Source organism: Chamaea fasciata, unplaced genomic scaffold, assembly GCF_029207755.1.
Source record: "Chamaea fasciata isolate MVZ Bird 193981 ecotype frontalis unplaced genomic scaffold, bChaFas1.0.hap1 SCAF_18, whole genome shotgun sequence".
Classification (NCBI taxonomy): domain Eukaryota; kingdom Metazoa; phylum Chordata; class Aves; order Passeriformes; family Sylviidae; genus Chamaea; species Chamaea fasciata.
Window position 1 is genome coordinate 3,974,301 of NW_027094103.1, and position 18,082 is coordinate 3,992,382.

Below are 18,082 nucleotides of genomic sequence, written 5' to 3' on the forward strand. Positions count from 1 at the left end.
ACTCTGCTTGTTTATTGAAGGGTTTTTTAATGTGAAGAGAAACGGAAGCTTCTGACTAACCACGCGTGACTCTGAGCTACATTAAAATCACTGAATTTTCAGCAGTTTCTGAGCTGTTCACACCATCCTAAAAAAAGTCTCCAGTCTTTCAACAGTCCATCCAATAAAGCTGATGTTGTGCACCAGGTATTCTGGAGGCATCTCTCAGATGCAGCTGAAACCTGGCAGGATTCATCTTTTGCCCAAAATCCTGAGCTCTGCAGGAAAACAAGGCCAAAAAGCATGAATAACCGCAGGTCTCAACAAGCAAAGCTTCTTCCACTGGTCTGACTCCCAAGAGAAACAGGATGATGATGATGGTTTTGACACATGAGTCCCGTCTGTGCACCACGAAACTACAACAAAAAGGAGGATGATGCAAAGTCTTCTCAAACAGTCACCCAAAATACAAAGAGAGCATACAGGAAGCTTGATGCAAAATCCAGAAATAGTCCAGGGCAGTGCTTGGGCATCACTAAAGGTTTAAGGACTACTGGGGATTATGTGGCCAGCCACAAAGTGTCTTGTCAGAGGTCAGGACTGTTCCCTGCTGCTGGGAGGAGTGAGCAGCCTGTGAGCCCCTGGCAGAGGTTTGGTGATCCGATAAAAACCAGGATGGGGCGGGGCAGAGTCAGGTGGCCGATCGCCGGCGGATCACGAACACGCCCCGCTGCAGCTGCCCCAGGTAGATCCTCATCTTGGTGCTGTCGCTGGTTTTCCTCACCCAGATCTGCAGAAGAGGAAGGGCAAAAAGAAGAGATGAATTAGGGGAGCAAAACGGAAAACTCACAGCAAGCGCTGCACGGAAAAATTAACTCTGTGTCTTAGTGTGGGAGCTGAACACCACAGGGGGCACAGATCACTGAGGTTAATCCCCTCTCCCTCCCCACGAGGCATCTGCAACCTGAGTAGAAAATGAAATAACTTGTCTAACTTCACCTCCTTAACTTCCTGCTCAAAACAGTCCTCAAGAAAAATTACTCCTTCAAGCACCATCAGGAAAGCAGGTTCCTCCTGCGACAGTTCACAACAGAGCCGTAGCACTCAGCTTTGCCTAATCAAGACTGAGTCTCTCTAGATCTACAGATCATAAAATTATCTATCCTGGGATTTGCCTAGACAAGTCACTATTAGTCAAATGAAAAGCTTTTTCTGATTCTGTTCCATGAAGCATTTCCCACAATGTACCGCAGAAATTGTGTCTGGAGATAAAAGGGCCTCTCTTTTAAACACCTGCATGGAAGGATTCACACCATGTGTTCCAGAGAACAAATTGCTGCCACCAAGGCAGCCACTCCAGAGAGTTTTTGAAATCACCTTCAAGGTGTTTAGATCTAAAAACCAGAACTTTAAAAATCAAGTCTGAGCAATTGCCTCTGCATTATATCCTTCTAATGCATTTCAACATATTTAAATAAACACACTGAGTAAGAATTATCCCTTCCTTAGTACTGCAGTATTTTAGGAGGGATATCCAGTATTTCTTACGGCAAAGGATTATAAAGTTATGATGGCCTGTGATTTACCCTAACCATTTTTTTTCTATATTATCTACAGGCCTGGCAAGTAAATTGATTTAACTCTATTATTTTATTATAAATTGACTTTATTATCAGGACCCCTCAATATAAAATAAATTTAGTATTTGCCTGTATTTCTACTTCAGTTACTTCTCCAGAGAAATTAAAATGAACGTTCATTGATAATCATCTCCCAACTGCAACATTTCCAAGGATTTGGCATGTTTTGCTTGCCAAAATAATTCAAAACCCCATAAACTTTGAGCAACTGTAGGAAACAAACATGTCCAATTTTATATTCCACCACAGTATGATGGAATGACACATTAGTTTTGCTAAATTACAGTAATAATTTTAAACAAATTTTAACGCACCCACGAGCTCACTACCACTGTTTTTATCTGAACAACCGAGTGCCACAACTGCCACTGCAAGGAACAGCTGCAACACAAACAGATCCCACATGCAACTCATTCTGGGGAAAATAAAGTGTTTTCCCTTAGCTGCCACAACAAATTAAAGTTCCTTTATTGGCTGATTGAGGAGAAGTGCACTCAAGTCTATTATTTCTTTCCCTGAAGTGCCTGGAATCTGCAAGCAAAGAACAAAGTGCTCCCTTTGCCCAACTGCTGCAGGAGCTTGCAAAACACAGGAATATCCTTCAGAAACAGACCAAGTCTCTTCCCATCTCAAAGAGAGATTTCCCAAGTCAGTTTTATCTTGGCTTCTTTACACACCAGACAGGTATCTATCTTTAGCCCTTACTAAACCCATGTCTTCCTCCCCCCCGTGCTGACAAATAAAAGCAGCCACAACCTCGTTGGCGCCCACAGAACTGATCACACAGCTGATCTTCGTGTTCTCCTTAGACTCCAGGTAAATAGCTTGGCTCTTGTGGTACCTGCAAAAAGAAAAAAAAAAAAAAGGAAATGCATGAATCCGTTCTTGATAAAGCTGGACAGAGTAAGTTTGAAGTCTGCCTTTCTTTGCATGCCACTTTCTCCACCTTTGCAAGATTGTGGGAGGTCTGATTACATACACACAACTCTGCATTTAATGATATTTTGAAATGCAGGAGGGTCTTAATTCAAATTCAACCCTGCAGTGAAAGTTTCTGAAAACAGATTTCACAACTGCAAGGGGGAGAGGCAGACCTCCAGCCACAGCCCAGGGGCACCAGTGACTGACAATACACCCAGGCTTCAAGGGTTAATCCAAGCAGCCTTTCTCATTTCAGACACAGGATGGATTTCAGAAGACAACTCCTTATTTTACCTGACAAAATACGACAGAGCAAATCACAGATACTCAAATTATTCCCCAATACAGAATTACTAGACCACCACCACCACCACCAGTTAATTACCCTCAATCAGTGCAGTCTGGGCATTGTTTAATCAGATCTCAAATTTCTAACGCTGTCATATTTTGTGAAAATACCCAAAATGGTAACTAATGGGTAACTGACTCTGTAATGAGCTGTAAATATCTGCCATAAGGAGGCCATGACTAAACAGATCCATTTCATCCCATCTTAGATCACAGTTTAAGCTCTACACATCTCTTAATGTGTTGTGCATAAAACGAAGACTTTGAAATTCATAACTCTGAACTGTTTAATTCCATGGACTGGCCTCTTTCACAGCCCACATTTCTCCAAGAGCTGCAGTGTGCCAGCCCCAAAACTCCACTTTCTGTTCTTTCTGCCTCATTCTGTTCCATAGGCAGAACTAATTATACTGGAACAGGTGATTTGTAAGTAAATCATCTTAATCAAGCAAGCACCAAAATACTTTACAGTTACAAAAGCATGACTATTTCCACCTTTCCCCTAATCATGATTTTATCTGGGCAATCCAAGCTGCAGAATCCCTGCACAGATATTCCCTCAGTAGGTACCCAGTGCAACCCCCTGCAGCCTGACTGCCATGTGCAAAATGCATGGATTTACTTAAACTTTACAGTTATTTCTACAGGAACCATACTGTACATGTGGAAGTCTTCCAGTGGTTTATTCCACAATCTCTTCCTACTGGCTGATGCACTCAGAATTTTCTCACTGCTTGCCAGTAACTGGAATGAGTGTCAGCTTTGAACCTTCCAAACATACTCATTACCCATGGGGGGAGGGAGAGGGAATTAAAAAAATCCACAAATCCTGCAACTTTTAAAACAATGGTTGGACACAGGTGTCCTTCTCCTTTGTTTTGCCAGAAACAATGTCAGTGGGTTCCAGAAACAGTGATCTGAGCCAAAAAAAATCTCAGTTTAATGAGTCCAGATGTCATTAAATGATACAGAGGAACTCAATAAGCTACTACAAACCTCAGGCCTCACTAAGATGAGACAAAAATCTCAGTCCAGCAGTGCCCTACCATGCCATGCTGGGAGTAACTTAAGCAAGAGTTTTGATCTTGTACAATCAGCAGGAGTGCAGGAGTTGCCAGTGCAAACAACAGCTCTCAAGTGTTAGCTGTGCCCACACAGACAAGGAAATATTTTTTTCCTCACTTTCAATTTTTGATTCCCAGTGAATGCCAAAGCTGATGACACACGTGTCAGAGGCTTCATTCAGCCCTTGGATTTCACACCATGAATGACTCTCCATCAGTAAATTAATGCTAATTGTGCACAGGAAAGGCAAAGAACCAAGTCAGCAGTGTTTCACTGAAGAGTTGTCTCAGCTGTCTCACGCTCCATGCTCACAGAGACAGGGCAGCTAAAGGCACAGCACCCTGGGGCATCAGTTACCTGCTCATGTCTCACCCTTTTTGCCAAGTTTCTATATCCAGAGAGGGACAGGATTGAGGAAATTACCTCAGATGAAAAATGCAATGGGGTTTAAGTTGGCTTTCAAGAAAGCAGAGCCAAACAACTCTTGCTGTTGCAGTAGGCAAAACAGACCAAGTGAGGCAAGCAGAAATAATTCCATTTCCTGCTATAAAATATTTTACTGAAAGGCAAAGATTTCCAACTGCAACTCCATCAGAAGATTGAAAGAAATCCCTGTGCGCTATTGTATGCAGCAAAGCTAAGAGCAAAAAGGTGGCTGCTTTACAGTGAACTCTGGTTTAGGATTTGATGGGGCAGCACAGAGCTCTGAGGATAAAAAAACCTGAGTCTAATTCTACTTTCACCTGAAACACTCCACTCTGAAGATGGCTGTGAAATGTCTCTGCAAGACTTTAGGGGGTTCATTACTGGCCTTAAACATTCCCTGTTTTCAGGTAATTGTCATGCAGGGCTGCATCAGGAAACAGAGAAAGCCATTCCTGGGCTGTCAGCTTTAGGATTTCTGCACATGCCAGCACTCTTTATGCACCTTAGAAAGAATCACCCTCCCACTACCAAGAGTTATTTCATTATTTTAAAACACCAGCTACTTTGCACAAGTACTATTATTATCAATCAAAAAATGAAGCACGATTATTACAACCAAAACAAACAAACAAACTAACAATACTGATCTTAAAACAGCGTAACAACAAGGCAACCAGGAAAGACAACAGCTGGAATTCCTGACAGCAAGACCCCCATGACAAGTGAATTCAGCAAGATGAAAACATCTGTTTACGCCCCAGCTAGATACCCTTAAGAGAGATCTGGTGCTTTGGTGAGATTCTAGGCTCACTGAAGCTCTTCCAGGTTTTAAATTTAATGGGAAGTTTTGAGCTTTACTGACAGATTACTTCAGATGCCTTTTTTTTTCCTTTCTTTCTTTTTTTACTCAGGAAGACTTTTCAAGTACTCCATATGCTTCAAAATTCTAGAAGAAGAGTTTATTCATCCAAATATATCCTGGGGACAGTCACTTTACACACACAGAATAATTATAAAAGCCAAAAAAAACCCAAAAACCCCAACCCTTGCTGAATCTGTGCAATAAGTAGTCTGTTCAGTTCTTATCTGCTTTATGCTTCATGCATGTTTAAACTGAGGGAGCAGCTTTTATGAGAGCTGTGTACACTGAACTCTCAAACTTCAGTCAGAAGGAAAAACTGACCAACTGGCCAAAGGGATTGCTGTGTAAATAAATCAGCTTCACACCTATTTCTGTGATAAAATTACAGCCTCATCACTTGTTGTTATGAGACACCAGAAAACTGAAGTAGGCTACAAATAAGCAGATGACTTTTTGAAAGCAAATTGTTTTCTGCTCAAGGAGTTCAAGACTACCCCCTTGATTATCCAGGTCTGCAAGTCGCATGGATTAAGTTTAAGATCTACTAAGATTCCTCTGCAGAATTTAATATTTTCCTTGTGTTTTGTGAGGCCTGTACAGCTGTATGGCCATAAAACTCAACAGAGATAAATCCAATCAGCAATTCTGAAGTTGCCTCTCCCAGGTGGGTTTGATCTTTAAAGGTTATTTGGATTTATTAGAAGCATTTTTCATCCTGAGCAGCTGGTGGACGACATTTCTCCTGCCACCTTGTGGAATGCTGGGCTTGTGTTCCACAACACTGAGCCTCAGGAATGGGAGTATTGCTGACAGCAAATCATGGAGTGTCTGTATCCAAGCTGGGCAGCCTCAGTCACATCCCACTGTGGCTGCTGCTGCCTCTCCTACCTCTTATTAAGTTTGACTTCCTAAGTGCCACAGTGGGCCATAGAAAAGATTCAAGTCTCCTTTTATTGGAGCCACCAGTTACCTCTGAAAGCCTACAGGGTGTGAACATCCCATCATCACCTCTGCTTCACTGGACCCACAACGAGCTCATGGAGGATGCAGCAAACCTCTGCCCAAAAGCATTTTTGCCCACCAACAATTCTTTGATCAGAGCCATTTCTCTCTGCAGCCTCTGCCTCCCCTCAGTACACAACACACAGAGTGATGGAAACAGAAATTCCCCAGGCCTCACCATCTCTTGTCATAGTAGAGTTTGCCATCTTCTATCCGAGCTTCAAATCGCTGTGCCGGAGACTCTGCTGGTGTAGCTGGGAGGTGCTCGGGAGAGGAGGGGGAGGCTGGGGACAGAAGAGACACTCTGCTTAAAGACCAGCACATCTGACTGCCAAACTGCAGCTCATAAGGTCAGAAATAACAAGCAGAGAAAGCTGCAAACTCAAATATGCGTCGGGAAAATGTTCTATATTGTGATGAGTAACTCGACCTCTGCCTTGAGTTAAAATATTCACTGAAATACAGCATTTATATGAAAAAACAGTCACGGGTAAGTGATAGACAGTATGTCCTTGATTTTGTTTTAGTTATAATTCACAGTTAATTAGTTAAATATGGTTAAAATTACTGAGGCAAGTTACTCCCACTCTGTCTTGAAATAAAGTGTATAGGCATATCTAGAGAGCTGGAGGCATAAAACCGTAAGTGGTCAATCCCTCAATGGAGCTGACAAGCAGACAAGGTGCCCAGATGCACCTGAATATAATGGAAAACCTCTTTTCCCAGTTGGATTGTCCCATGCCCAAGTGTTTCAGCCACCAAAGCTGCTCATGCCCCTCCCTTCCCACCCCTGACAAACATCAACACCACACAAAGAACAGCAATTCCACAGCCAAAACAATCCCACAGCCAAACTGCACGGCCAAAGATCTACAGTACCATTCTCTGTTCAGAGCAGCACCCCTGTGAACAAACTCCATCTGTAACTCACCTGGTCTCTTGGGTGATTTAAGCTACATGGGAAGAGAGCAAAGCAGTGTTAGAGAACTGGCAGGAGCCACAGAAGCTGCAGTGATAACTTCAGATATCTGACTTTCCATGCTCTGAATATTTCTATTCTAAGTGCTCTGTTAAGTGGCATAACACATAACCAGAGCAGTGTGCTCTGAACAGCCAAAGGTGCACATAATGAGTTTAATGACCCAAAAGGCCAAAAAATTGAACTTGAGAGCATTCAGATACCCCACTCCAATGAGTCAAACCCATCTAACACACTGGTTTTGAACGTGATACAACATTTCTCAGGGCACACAAAATACAGGAGATAAATCATTAGAGAAACCTCAACAGCTGGCACAAAAACAGTGTTCCACTACCGTCCTCAAAATGCCTTAATGAGCAGCTTATATTCTAAGAAATTAGATAAGCCTTCAAGTGTTCAGCAAGAAAACAAGACGTTAATCAAAACTAGAAAAATTATAAGCATGCACACTGCCCCCTATCCAGCTTGCTGAAGTCTTGTGATAGCAGGGAGAAAAAAAAAATTAATGAAAAATCCTACCCCACACTAAGGCCTAAACCAAAAGCAGCCTGTGATCTCCCAGAAAAACACACTGACATCTGTTCAGCCATGAGGAAAAAACTCCTCAACATAGCTCATCCCTTGGTTCACACAAAAGGTAACATTTTTAGATGACAGTCATTCAAATTAGGTTAATTAAACCTCAATTAAAAAGAGGAGATACCATCTTGCTAAATCTTTTACTGTGCTACTTCAGAAAGCCTACGGGGATGAAACAGTCCCACATCTCAAAAACTGACATTAAAGAGAGCTCTGTTCTCTTCAGGAGAAAGCATTTGCCTTCTCTTTATAATGAAGAAATACAGTCAAGCAACAATCCCTACCTTATTCAGCGTTCTTAGGTCTTCCATTATTTGCTCATCAGTCAACAAATAATTTAGCTGAGGTATCCAGAATTAAGGTTTCCATAAGCTCTTCACAAGCAAGGCTAAAAATTAAAGGTCAATGACATTTCACTTGAGTAAATGTAAGCCAAAAGGTTTCCAGGATTTTAATAAATGTCTTACTTGAGCTTCTTTTTTTCTTCTTAGAGGAATTAATACAAGTCCATCCCCACGGTCTTAGCAGCAGAGTGCAAAATCATTTTAACTAACTCAGACACAACCATGAATGAAAAACCTTTAGTGCACTGACATTTACTTCATGGAAGCATCAAGCACCAGCATTTTCAGTGTTTTTCATCTTGTATTTCTGTGGAGAAGAATCTGTGAGCTGAAAAACCAGATTCACTTCAGGTTTTCTACAATGAAGCTAAATCCCATCTAAACCTAGTTAAATAGAACTTTGTGTGGATGGGGATAAATAAGAGCCTACAATGCAGCTGAAAACAAACGCCCAAACCTTTGAAAATAGAGATTAGTGTGTTACAGTCTTATTCGAGCTCTGCTATACTTTTGTTTCTTCATAGCAAGTGTTTAGCTGAAAGTATTCAAAGTATTAAACTAAAGTTAACAATTGCTGGGCTGCATTTCAAGGATTTTGGTTCTGATGGACTTTAATCTTCTCCCAGTGAGCAAAGGCAGAGTTTCATGGTGTGGTTGCTGTATCATGCTCAATTAGCAGGTCATGTTCACTATGAAACTCATTTATTTTGGATGAGATAGGGGCACTACTAAATGACTTTTTTTTTTTCCTGAAAGAGTGAACAGAATCTCCAACCAGAAGGAGGTTAATTGAAACTGGAGATGCTCATGACCATCCTGCATGAACTCCAAAAGTTCAAGGTTTGATATTGCCTTCAGAAAATGAGAGTCACTTGGATAAGTTTTTTTAATCTAAGACATACAAGTTTAGAATCTATTAAGAAGCCTCTGCAAAGCAAATATCCTTGCTTTCCTCTCCAGGTGAATTTAATACACAAATAGAAAAAGTGCCTATCATCACAAAGGAGCTAAAAACATATTTCCAGAAGCCAAGGAACATTTTAATTCCGAGACATGCAGCAAGGCAGATCCTATGGATTACATAGACATGTTTTTCTGTCTCTTGTGATACATGAAAACAAGATGAATCTTCCTCTTTTCTTATTCAAAGAAAAAATCTACCATCCTTGCTTTTGCTATGCATCTCTGGATTAGAGATCTGAAGCTTCTATCAGAAATGGAAAAACTATTTTGATATGACAAATATGATCTTTCTGGTAAATGCTTTGTCACGTCTTGAAATGAGAAAAGCTGTGGCTCATGTAAAAAGCCATTTACTATCTATGGAATCAATTATCCCAGCATATATATATATCTAATGCTCTTTTAAAGTTTTTCTTTTGTGAAATAAATTGCCTGTAAAATTCAAACTATTCCCACTGATAAAAACCAAATTATTTCATGATACTGTAAGGATTAAGTTAGGATACCAAACGATCTCCCAACACTGGTTTCTATGTATGTATTGCATTGTATAACTGCTGCATTGCTTTAGCACACATTATACATGACAACTGTGTTTCAGTATTTCCCAGGTTAAAATCTGATCCTGGCATTTAATTTCCTTTTCCTTGCTGTACAAAACAACAAAGGCGTGGGTAACACAGGGGCTGCAAACCCAACAACAGTGACTCCATGAAAGGATATCAGGGGCAGGTTTCCTCCTCTTGTCTGGGATAGGAACTGGATCATTTGGTCGCCGTCTCAGTTTCCTCGTCATAATAGGCTTCACTTCCATTGAATCTGTGGAGTAATGAAGTTGGAGAGCTGATAAGACCAGAGAGAAAGGAGTAGGCAGCAGCAGTTTCCTACACAAAGCACAAGGAAAATAATCTTTTCCTCTTTCATACAGCAAATTGGATTTCTTTTCTTTTTTTGTTGTTGTTGTTGCTAGCTTCCAGCATGGAAGTGCTGACAGTGAATCCAGGTTCTCCCCCCATCAGGTCACTGCTGAGTGCCACTGCTGCAATGCCATGGTTACAGCTGCTCCAGGTAGAGATAAGCAGCACAATGATGCTACAAGGATTCAAGGCAGTTTCCTTTCATGCTCATGCTATCTGCCTGAGAACAGATTTAAAAGGCCAAGCTCATGGAGCTCTTTCCCAACCCAACTCGGATCATTAATAGCATGTAAAACATCAGCTACAAATCAACTGCTCTCTCATCTTCAAGGCAGAAAAATGGCTTTGTCAAAAGATTAGAGAAAATTTCTGCACTGAAGACTGATACAAGTCTGCTGGAGTGATTTCAAACAAACAGTATTTAAATTCAGATTATCTAAGAATGATTAATGAAATGAGCTTAATTAGTAACACACAGAGCAGCAGTTGACAGGAAGTAAACTGCAGCATATGCACTAGGAAAAAAGAAGAAAGTCTGTTAAACACCAGTCTCATCACCAAGTAATTATCTGAAATTAGTTTGTCCAAATGCCTACAGGTAACCTTTACTGAACAGCTTCACTCAAACTCTCGCAACTCATTCCTAAACTCATGAAGATATGTTGACCTGGCAGCCAAGAGACCACATCATAAATGCCAAACACATCATCCCACCTCCTTTTCTATCTGCTGACATTAATTTGCTCATCTCTAAGCACCCCTGAATCACCTCCTGGGAAGCACTTCAATATGGGAAGCCCCTTTGGCTCCCACTAGACACAGAAACCTCTTGCAGCTCTGCATGTGAAAAATACACCACATTCCTTCTCTCCTCATCACGAGGGTGAACAAGGATGACATGAGACCAGATCTCATAAATAAATAAAAGAAGTTGCCAGGGAAACATAACTCAAGATGCTTTCCAGTCCACATCAGCCCTAAGAGTTTGTACTAAGCCAAGAGCACCATTTAATACACCAAAAAAAAGGTTTAATTCTTACTTCTGAGTATTAATTAAATTATTAGTTTATATAAGACCTGTAGATACTATGCAAGAAATATATGAAGGGTGTAACTCATGGACAGGCCTCAGCAAGAAAAGCACACTATCAATCCATGAAGTGAGGGAGCTCCAGAGTCATACCAGACTTTTAGTTCAGTACCACAGCAACAGAATTCTGCAGGAGTAACTAACCCTGACTTAGCTCCCCTGTGTCCATTACCACAGAGCACTGCAAGGCACCAGAGGTACCAACTATCTGAAAAGAATCTCTCCATTTAATATAAATTTTCTACAGCCTGGACACAAATGTAACCCACAAATATTTTTATTTCTGGCTTTAAGCAGCACATTTCAACTTTATTTTCTGGCTTTCTTCAACTACTTGACCACCCACTCCTGCAGGGAGAAAAGGACAAAGCTTTACAGCCTGGCATCACTGGTTAGGTCACTATTGTGACATATCTCAATAGTTTTATTGCTAGATCAGGGAACCAAAGCAGCCTCTTTCCCTGCATACATGCAGGCCCATCATCCCTTCTGCTGCTCCACTGGCACTGCTTCATTCACCTGTTAACAGTTCACTGAATTTTGAATTTAAAAGACCATCAATTTGTGCTCTGCCCCTGTTGGCATTTCCCATCAGCTGTCTGTGTAAAGCAGCACTGCCACCTTTACAGCTCTTTTCCTAAGCAGGAGCAGAGTGGATAACACAAATGACAGGTGCTTATCTTCTTTACCTCCTGTTAATTCCATGGTTAGCTTTTCATTCTCAATCATCTTCTTCTTCTCTTCCAGCTCCGCTATCAGATTTTCCTTAAGCTCAATTTTCTTATCTTCAAACTCCTTTGCTGCTGCTTTCTTTTCCTTCACATAATTTTTCTCCACCTGATCTGTCTAATGCAAACCCAAGGAGCAAGAAGGTTAATTAAGGACTCAAGTTAATGACATCACAATGGCTTTTCAAATGCTTTATGGATCAGCTTTTCAGTTCACAACTGCTCCAAGTTTTAAAGATTATCGATATTCACAGTCTACAGAAAAACATCCAAATATGACTTATAAGATGCTATAATATTGGCGAAAGAATTATTTGTAAAAAGACATTTTACTGTTGCATAACAAATCAAGTCCCTAGCAGAGAGTTCTGCTGATTTATAAACCACGCTTATCACCTTAAACATCCTTTTTTGACCAGTCCAATGCACAGCCAGATTCAAGAGGCCAACAGCAAATATTTAATTCTGTTTTAACAACAAAGCGCAGAAGTTACTTGAGGTAATACCAACAGTAAGCTCTACTACATCTCAAGTGTAACAAGTCAGCTAGAGGAAGAAAATTTCTTCTAAGCCTTCTGGGAAAACAAGCCCAAATACTGGTTGATGAAACAAGGTTTATGCCTCTTCCGTCTAATTATGCATATTTTTGATAAATTAAGAGTACTTACTTCCAGCTGCAGGAACAGTTCTGAAAAACAAGAAAGACTTAATTTATTACCTTCAAAGCTACACAAAATTACTTCCTTAACATTTTAAGCCATTGAATATTGCAGCCAAGACAAGCAGTGAAGCAAATAATGCACGTACTTATCCAACCTCTGCTCTGACTTCAGAGCTTTAAGCTAAAAATAAACCGACCATGAAAAAGTTCCACAAAAATACACTGTTACTAGAGGTTTTATACAAATTGTCACCTCACTGAAAAGCTTCCACTATTCAGTTCAGTTCGGAGAAGGCTGTAGTAGCAACACTGTACTACTCCATTATTAAAAAAAAACCCAAAAAACCGGTAACAGACATACACCAAATGTAAGAATGCTGCAATAAAAATCAAACTTTCTATTTGCAGAGCATGAAAGCAGCATTATGATCAAATCAAATGCAGGCAAATCTACACTGTTGTTTTAATAAACCTCAGCATGGCAAAGACAAACATAAAAGACCCTCATTCCTGTAGTGCAAGGCAGTTGGATTTTTTCATCATAAAATTCCAAGTGATCACCACCTGCCCTCCTGTGGCAGAACTCTGCTGCTGCAGCACTGCTCGTGGCCAACCAAAAATACCAATTCGCACATAGGCTTAATTTTATCAAAACAGCCCAGGCTTGCCAGGATGCAGCTCTAGTGCACGTGAAAGGTCTTTCTGGAGGTCTTTATCCAACCTAAATCATGAGTGAAATTCATCCCAGGAGACAGGCTCCTGTTAACAAGAAGTCGCTCAAACCACTTCAGTTCCTCAAGCAAATCCTTTACCTTCCCAAGCACTCTCAGAAATACAGAACTGATTTCTTTTGCTAAAGGAGGAGCAGCTGTATTTCCTATATCTACATAATGCCTTCTATGAAAGGCCCTGCTTCAATATCCAAGGTAAGAAACTACTTGAAAGGGAGTGAGAGCAAGCAGCTGGATCTGATTCCCAAGCCATTCCTCTGCAGCAACACAATAAAAACACTCAGAAGGATGAGCACTGGGCATTTTAAAAATTAACCTGGGCCTTTGCTCCTGGGAACAGAGCAGTACACAAAGTCCAGGCAGCCCATTCCATGTCACAGCCATGCAGAGCAACAGTTCCAGCAGCAAATCCTCTGTATGCATTGTTCACAAACAGATCTTTGGGAAAGCAGGTGCTCCTAACTTCCCACTCCTGCAGACTGAAGGAGACAGGGCACCCAATGGCTTCACCAAGGGTCACAAAGCAACAAACCAAAGTGGGACACTGTGGGTTGTGCAGATAAAAATGGAATCATCTTTTTACTTGTGCTGCTTCACACAAATGAAGACTAAAACTGTTCATCAGTCAGCAAATAATGGTGATCAAGGGAAGAAAATGGTCAAGGTAGATCCTGTCATGTTTGGTGGACTCTGAAAAAACCCTACAATGTTCCCAAAGATCTCTTTGCTCCAGCAAGTTCCTTTTCTTTAAATGACAGAATTACCTCTTTTTTTTTTTACTTCAGGAGTTATACAAAACACACATTTAAGTTATTTTCAGTGTCTTAGAGAAAAATTCCACTTACCTGCATTTCGTATCCTTTCTTTGTACTGCTGGTCCAACTTTTTCATCCTTTTCTGATATTCCTGAAGAGTACCTAGTGGAAACAGATTATAGGTTCCCATTTTTTTCCCAACTATTAAATATCCTCAGGGAGTCATACACCACTCAAAGCACATTTCCTGCTTTTGTAAAAAGTGGATTACTCCTTTTAAGAAGTGTTTTAGCAGAGAGGCTTAACTACAAGAGGAGTTAAGATGGAGAAAAGATGGGAAGCAGCTGACATTTTTAACTCTGCAGCACAGCTGAGAGCCAACGTGCAGCGAAAGATCTTTCAAAACCCCCATCCCTTCTATGACATTTGAAAAGTGCTGAAAATAAAAAAAAAGCTATTCTTCAAAGCTTACCTTCCTGCAATTGCTGTAACTGCCTCTTCAGAGATGCCAGTTTGTCCTGATACATCCTGCAAACACAGCAGGAAACTTTAACACCAAGCACACACAGTTTATTCCACCATCTCTTGAAGTTTCATGTTTACACAGAATCAAAAACTTTTCAGAACTTCAGGAAAGAAATGAACGACAAACTAAAATAATTTCACTCCAATGAACGGTTCTCATTCTGTCTTAAGAATTCTGGCACTTCTTTGGTTCTACAACGGGTTTAAAAATTGGGATAAAATGGGATTTTTTTTATTGCAGAAATCTAAAATGACATTTAGATCTGCAAACACCAGAAACTTTACAGCAGAATCATTCCTGCACTACGTAAAGTTTTATTAGCTGTGTATTAGCTCCCCACATAATTTTTAAAACCCACCAAAGTCTACTCCTGGTGCTGCTGCAAACCTGCATTTCTTTTACCACACATCTGTGGTTTAACACTAGCCAAGTCTTCCTGACCTGTCTAAAAACAGGTCTCTGCCAGTAAGTAAGAACTCAAAATACTGCAAATGCTCCTAAACACCATGGGGAAACTATTTCAAGTCTCCCAAAAGTCAATTTCTGGTTCAGGACTAGAATTCAATCGTTTAAGGCATTTGGATAGGCATCTTACTTTTCCTTGGCTTATCTAAAGCAGAGCTTTTATTGTATTTGAAGAATCTGTCTGCAGCAGGATCCATTTGCAGCTGCTCCCAGAGCTCATAATTATTTCTTTGCCCAAAACAGCAGCAGCCCATAATTCCTTTGATTTATATAGAACAGAGAAAGCAACTGGGGAGAGCAGAAATACAAGTGTATGGATTCATGAGCTATTCCATCAGGGTAAGCACTTAAAACTCCCAATCTTGGCCCAAAACTTTGCCAAGTTTCAGGCAATAAATACCCCTAAACCCACAAGTAAATAGAACATCACCTTACTTGTGTTTGGAACGCGTTACTTACTGTTCTTTCATTTCTACGAAGTCCTCCTCCTCGTGCTTTGCCAGGTCTGTTTCACTGGCATCCTCAGTGTCTAAAAGAGGCAAGAAACAACTTGTTAAAATTTAAAAAGTATTTAAAAAAAACCCTACCACAATCTAAGTAGTAAATTATTTAAAAACAAGGAAACAGACAAACAAAAAAGAAATCCCCACACCTCAGGCAATTTAGCATCAAAGACAACCTGAGAGATGAATTCAGGAGGGAAATGAAACACCTTTCTGCAACTGTGAGTTTTGCAGTGCAGCTTTACATGAACAACTTCAGAGAGCCTGGGAATTTCTTCCCATTTAAGACAGGGGCTCTACATTAATACTCACACACAGGTGAGACAAACACAGCCTAAAGACTCTGGAAAACATTTCAGAAACCTGTCACTGGAGTTCCACCCACTCGGTGCTGCTTGGGTTGACCACAAAGGTCTCACCAAAGAGAGAAGTTACTGCCTGGGATCTGAACTTCTCAGCTACACTTCACTTAGTACTTCAACATTCAAATGCCAGTGTTGCCATAAAGATAGCTGCATTTTATAAGTAGACAGTATAAACTGTAAACAAAGTAAATCACTGTGGGATTGCTCGTTTTCTGCTAGGGCATTTCAGGCTTCTATTTGTAACACATGAGTAGCCAAGAATCCATTACCTGTCCAAAGAGGGATCAGTGCCTCCAGACTTTACAGGGTACAGCTGAGAAACCCAAACCACAGCTAATTCCCTACACATGGAAGGGGAACCCAGCCTCTTATATCAAACCCTTCTCAGATTATTCTTTAACTACAGTTCAAACTTAAGATAAAATTTAACGCACCAAAGATAAACCAATTAGTTTTTTAACTGCAAGAAATTCACTTAAATGTCTGGGCCACCACAAAGGACTTCTATACTTTGTTGGGAGAGCCCTCACTGACCCTGTCACCTCGGCATCTTTAACATCATCCCATCTAATAACCAAGACAGAGCGGATGGAGGGCTCTGCTGCTTGGAGAGCAACAGCCACTCTGCAAGAATCCTTTTACATCCCCATTATCTGTTATTTTATGTTCTCTACGCTCCTGGATACTCTGGGTTTTCAATTTCCTCTTCTCCCCCGCGCTCTGGTTCTTGTACTGTCACACCCCCCTGCACTGCTATACTTCTGTCCACACCTTCTCCTCCCTCAGCTGCGTCCTTCCCCGTTCCCACCGCGGAAACAGAACCAATACACTGGATTTCTCCACTGTTTTCACTCTGCTGTCCCAGTCAGTTCCCCTGCTCAGGGGTCTCCCGTGCCCCACTGCCTCCCGCTCACCTGGGAAGCCACAACTCCACCTCTCCAGCGGCTTCGCTGTTTTACTCTTCCGCGGGGAACTGCTGCAACCCGACAGCTCCTTGTACCCTGCGGGTGTTCTCGCCGCTCCGAACCCTTTAAGCCCCCAACCCTTCCCCAAACACCGTGCGGAGCGGTCCCCTTCACCCCACACCCCCGGGAGAGTCCCCGCTCCATCCCCCCGTCCCCGGGCACCAACCCGCCCCCTCCCCACACACCCTCGTCGGAGTCGCGGGCCCGGGCGCTCCGCTCGCCGTCCTCCTCCTCGGCGCTCTCCAGCTCCTCCTCCTCGTAGTAGTCGGGCGCGGGGGCCATGGCGGGGGCGGGCGGCCCCGGCGGGGCTGCGGGCGGTGCGGACACGAGCCCGGCCGCGCTCATGGCCGCGGGCGGGACGGGACGGAGCGGCCGCCGCTCGGCAACCGCGGCGGGAACCGCGGCCGCGCTTCCGCTTCCGGGCGGCGCCGCGGCCGCCGCGCCCCCGCCCGGCCAAGGCGGGCCGTGCGGCTCGGAGGGCTGCGGGTTCGAGTCCCGGCCCCGACCAGTGCGGGGCGCAGGGTTAGGCTGTGCTGCCGGCGAGGTTTGACTCTTCAGCGCGTTGTGGCCGCTTGGGCTCGCGTTCATGGACCAGGCTCTGCTCAGAGGTGTCAAGAGATAGGGCGAGAACAACGGGCAGCAACATGCACAGGAAGTTCCACTTAGAGATAAGGAAGAGCTTCTTCACTGTGTAGTGACCGAGCAGCGGGACAGGGACCAGAGAGGCTGTGGGGTCTCCCTCGCTGGGGATATTCCAGAACCGTCTGGACACAATCCTGTGCCACGTGCTCTGGGATGACCCTGCTGGAGCAGATGATCCCGCTGTGATCCCTTCCAACCTGACCCATTCTGTGATTCTGTGGTACAGACACAGCAGAGCTGTTCCCCAGACACAGAGCAGGACCCTACCTCGGTCGGGATGGACTCATTAGGACACTCGTACTCTTTCGAATTTTATTATATTTTAATAGAGAAATTACTTCCCTGTTCTTTCATAGTCCCACCACAGACAGTACTGTGATCTCATCCAGGTGAATCAAGTGCCTCCTGCCAGTGAACAGCAGCTTTTGTAGAACACACATCTGGCTCACATCTGCCAGGTACTGGTTATTCTCCTGACTAGGCATTGCTACAAAATTAAGGATCAAGGTACATTTCCTGTGGTGAGAGTCATATGTAGGATCCCACTCCCATGTGAAAATGCCTCACAGTGGTATTTCAGACTAAATATCTCATGTATCTTATTTCTGCAGCTCAAATTCACC

The 18,082-nt window shown here is 42.4% G+C and overlaps 1 protein-coding gene across 1 annotated transcript; it reads right to left on the reverse strand.

The window, feature by feature from the left end:
* Window positions 1–7: 7 nt before the first annotated feature.
* Window positions 8–17,213, reverse strand: SUDS3 (SDS3 homolog, SIN3A corepressor complex component). The gene is made up of 12 exons (XM_066199718.1): window positions 17,003–17,213; window positions 15,444–15,513; window positions 14,466–14,521; window positions 14,084–14,155; window positions 12,515–12,534; window positions 11,808–11,964; window positions 9,835–9,930; window positions 8,089–8,150; window positions 7,175–7,196; window positions 6,422–6,527; window positions 2,376–2,460; window positions 8–769 (listed from the first exon to the last, which is right to left on the reverse strand). Exons 1-12 carry the CDS (start codon window positions 17,160–17,162, stop codon window positions 671–673), a joined length of 1,005 nt encoding a protein of 334 aa, XP_066055815.1. The 5' UTR covers window positions 17,163–17,213; the 3' UTR covers window positions 8–670.
* Between the last annotated feature and the right edge of the window lie 869 nt (window positions 17,214–18,082).

Excerpts from the sequence above, each read along its gene's own strand:
- SUDS3 (XM_066199718.1), bottom strand. The coding sequence starts at position 17,162 with ATGAGCGCGGCCGGGCTCGTGTCCGCACCGCCCGCAGCCCCGCCGGGG. Across the intron at positions 15,514-17,002 it reads GGCCCGCGACTCCGACGAGG|ACACTGAGGATGCCAGTGAA; the intron begins GTGTGTGGGGAG and ends TGCCTCTTTTAG. Across the intron at positions 7,197-8,088 it reads ACCTAAGAACGCTGAATAAG|CTTAAATCACCCAAGAGACC; the intron begins GTAGGGATTGTT and ends CTTCCCATGTAG.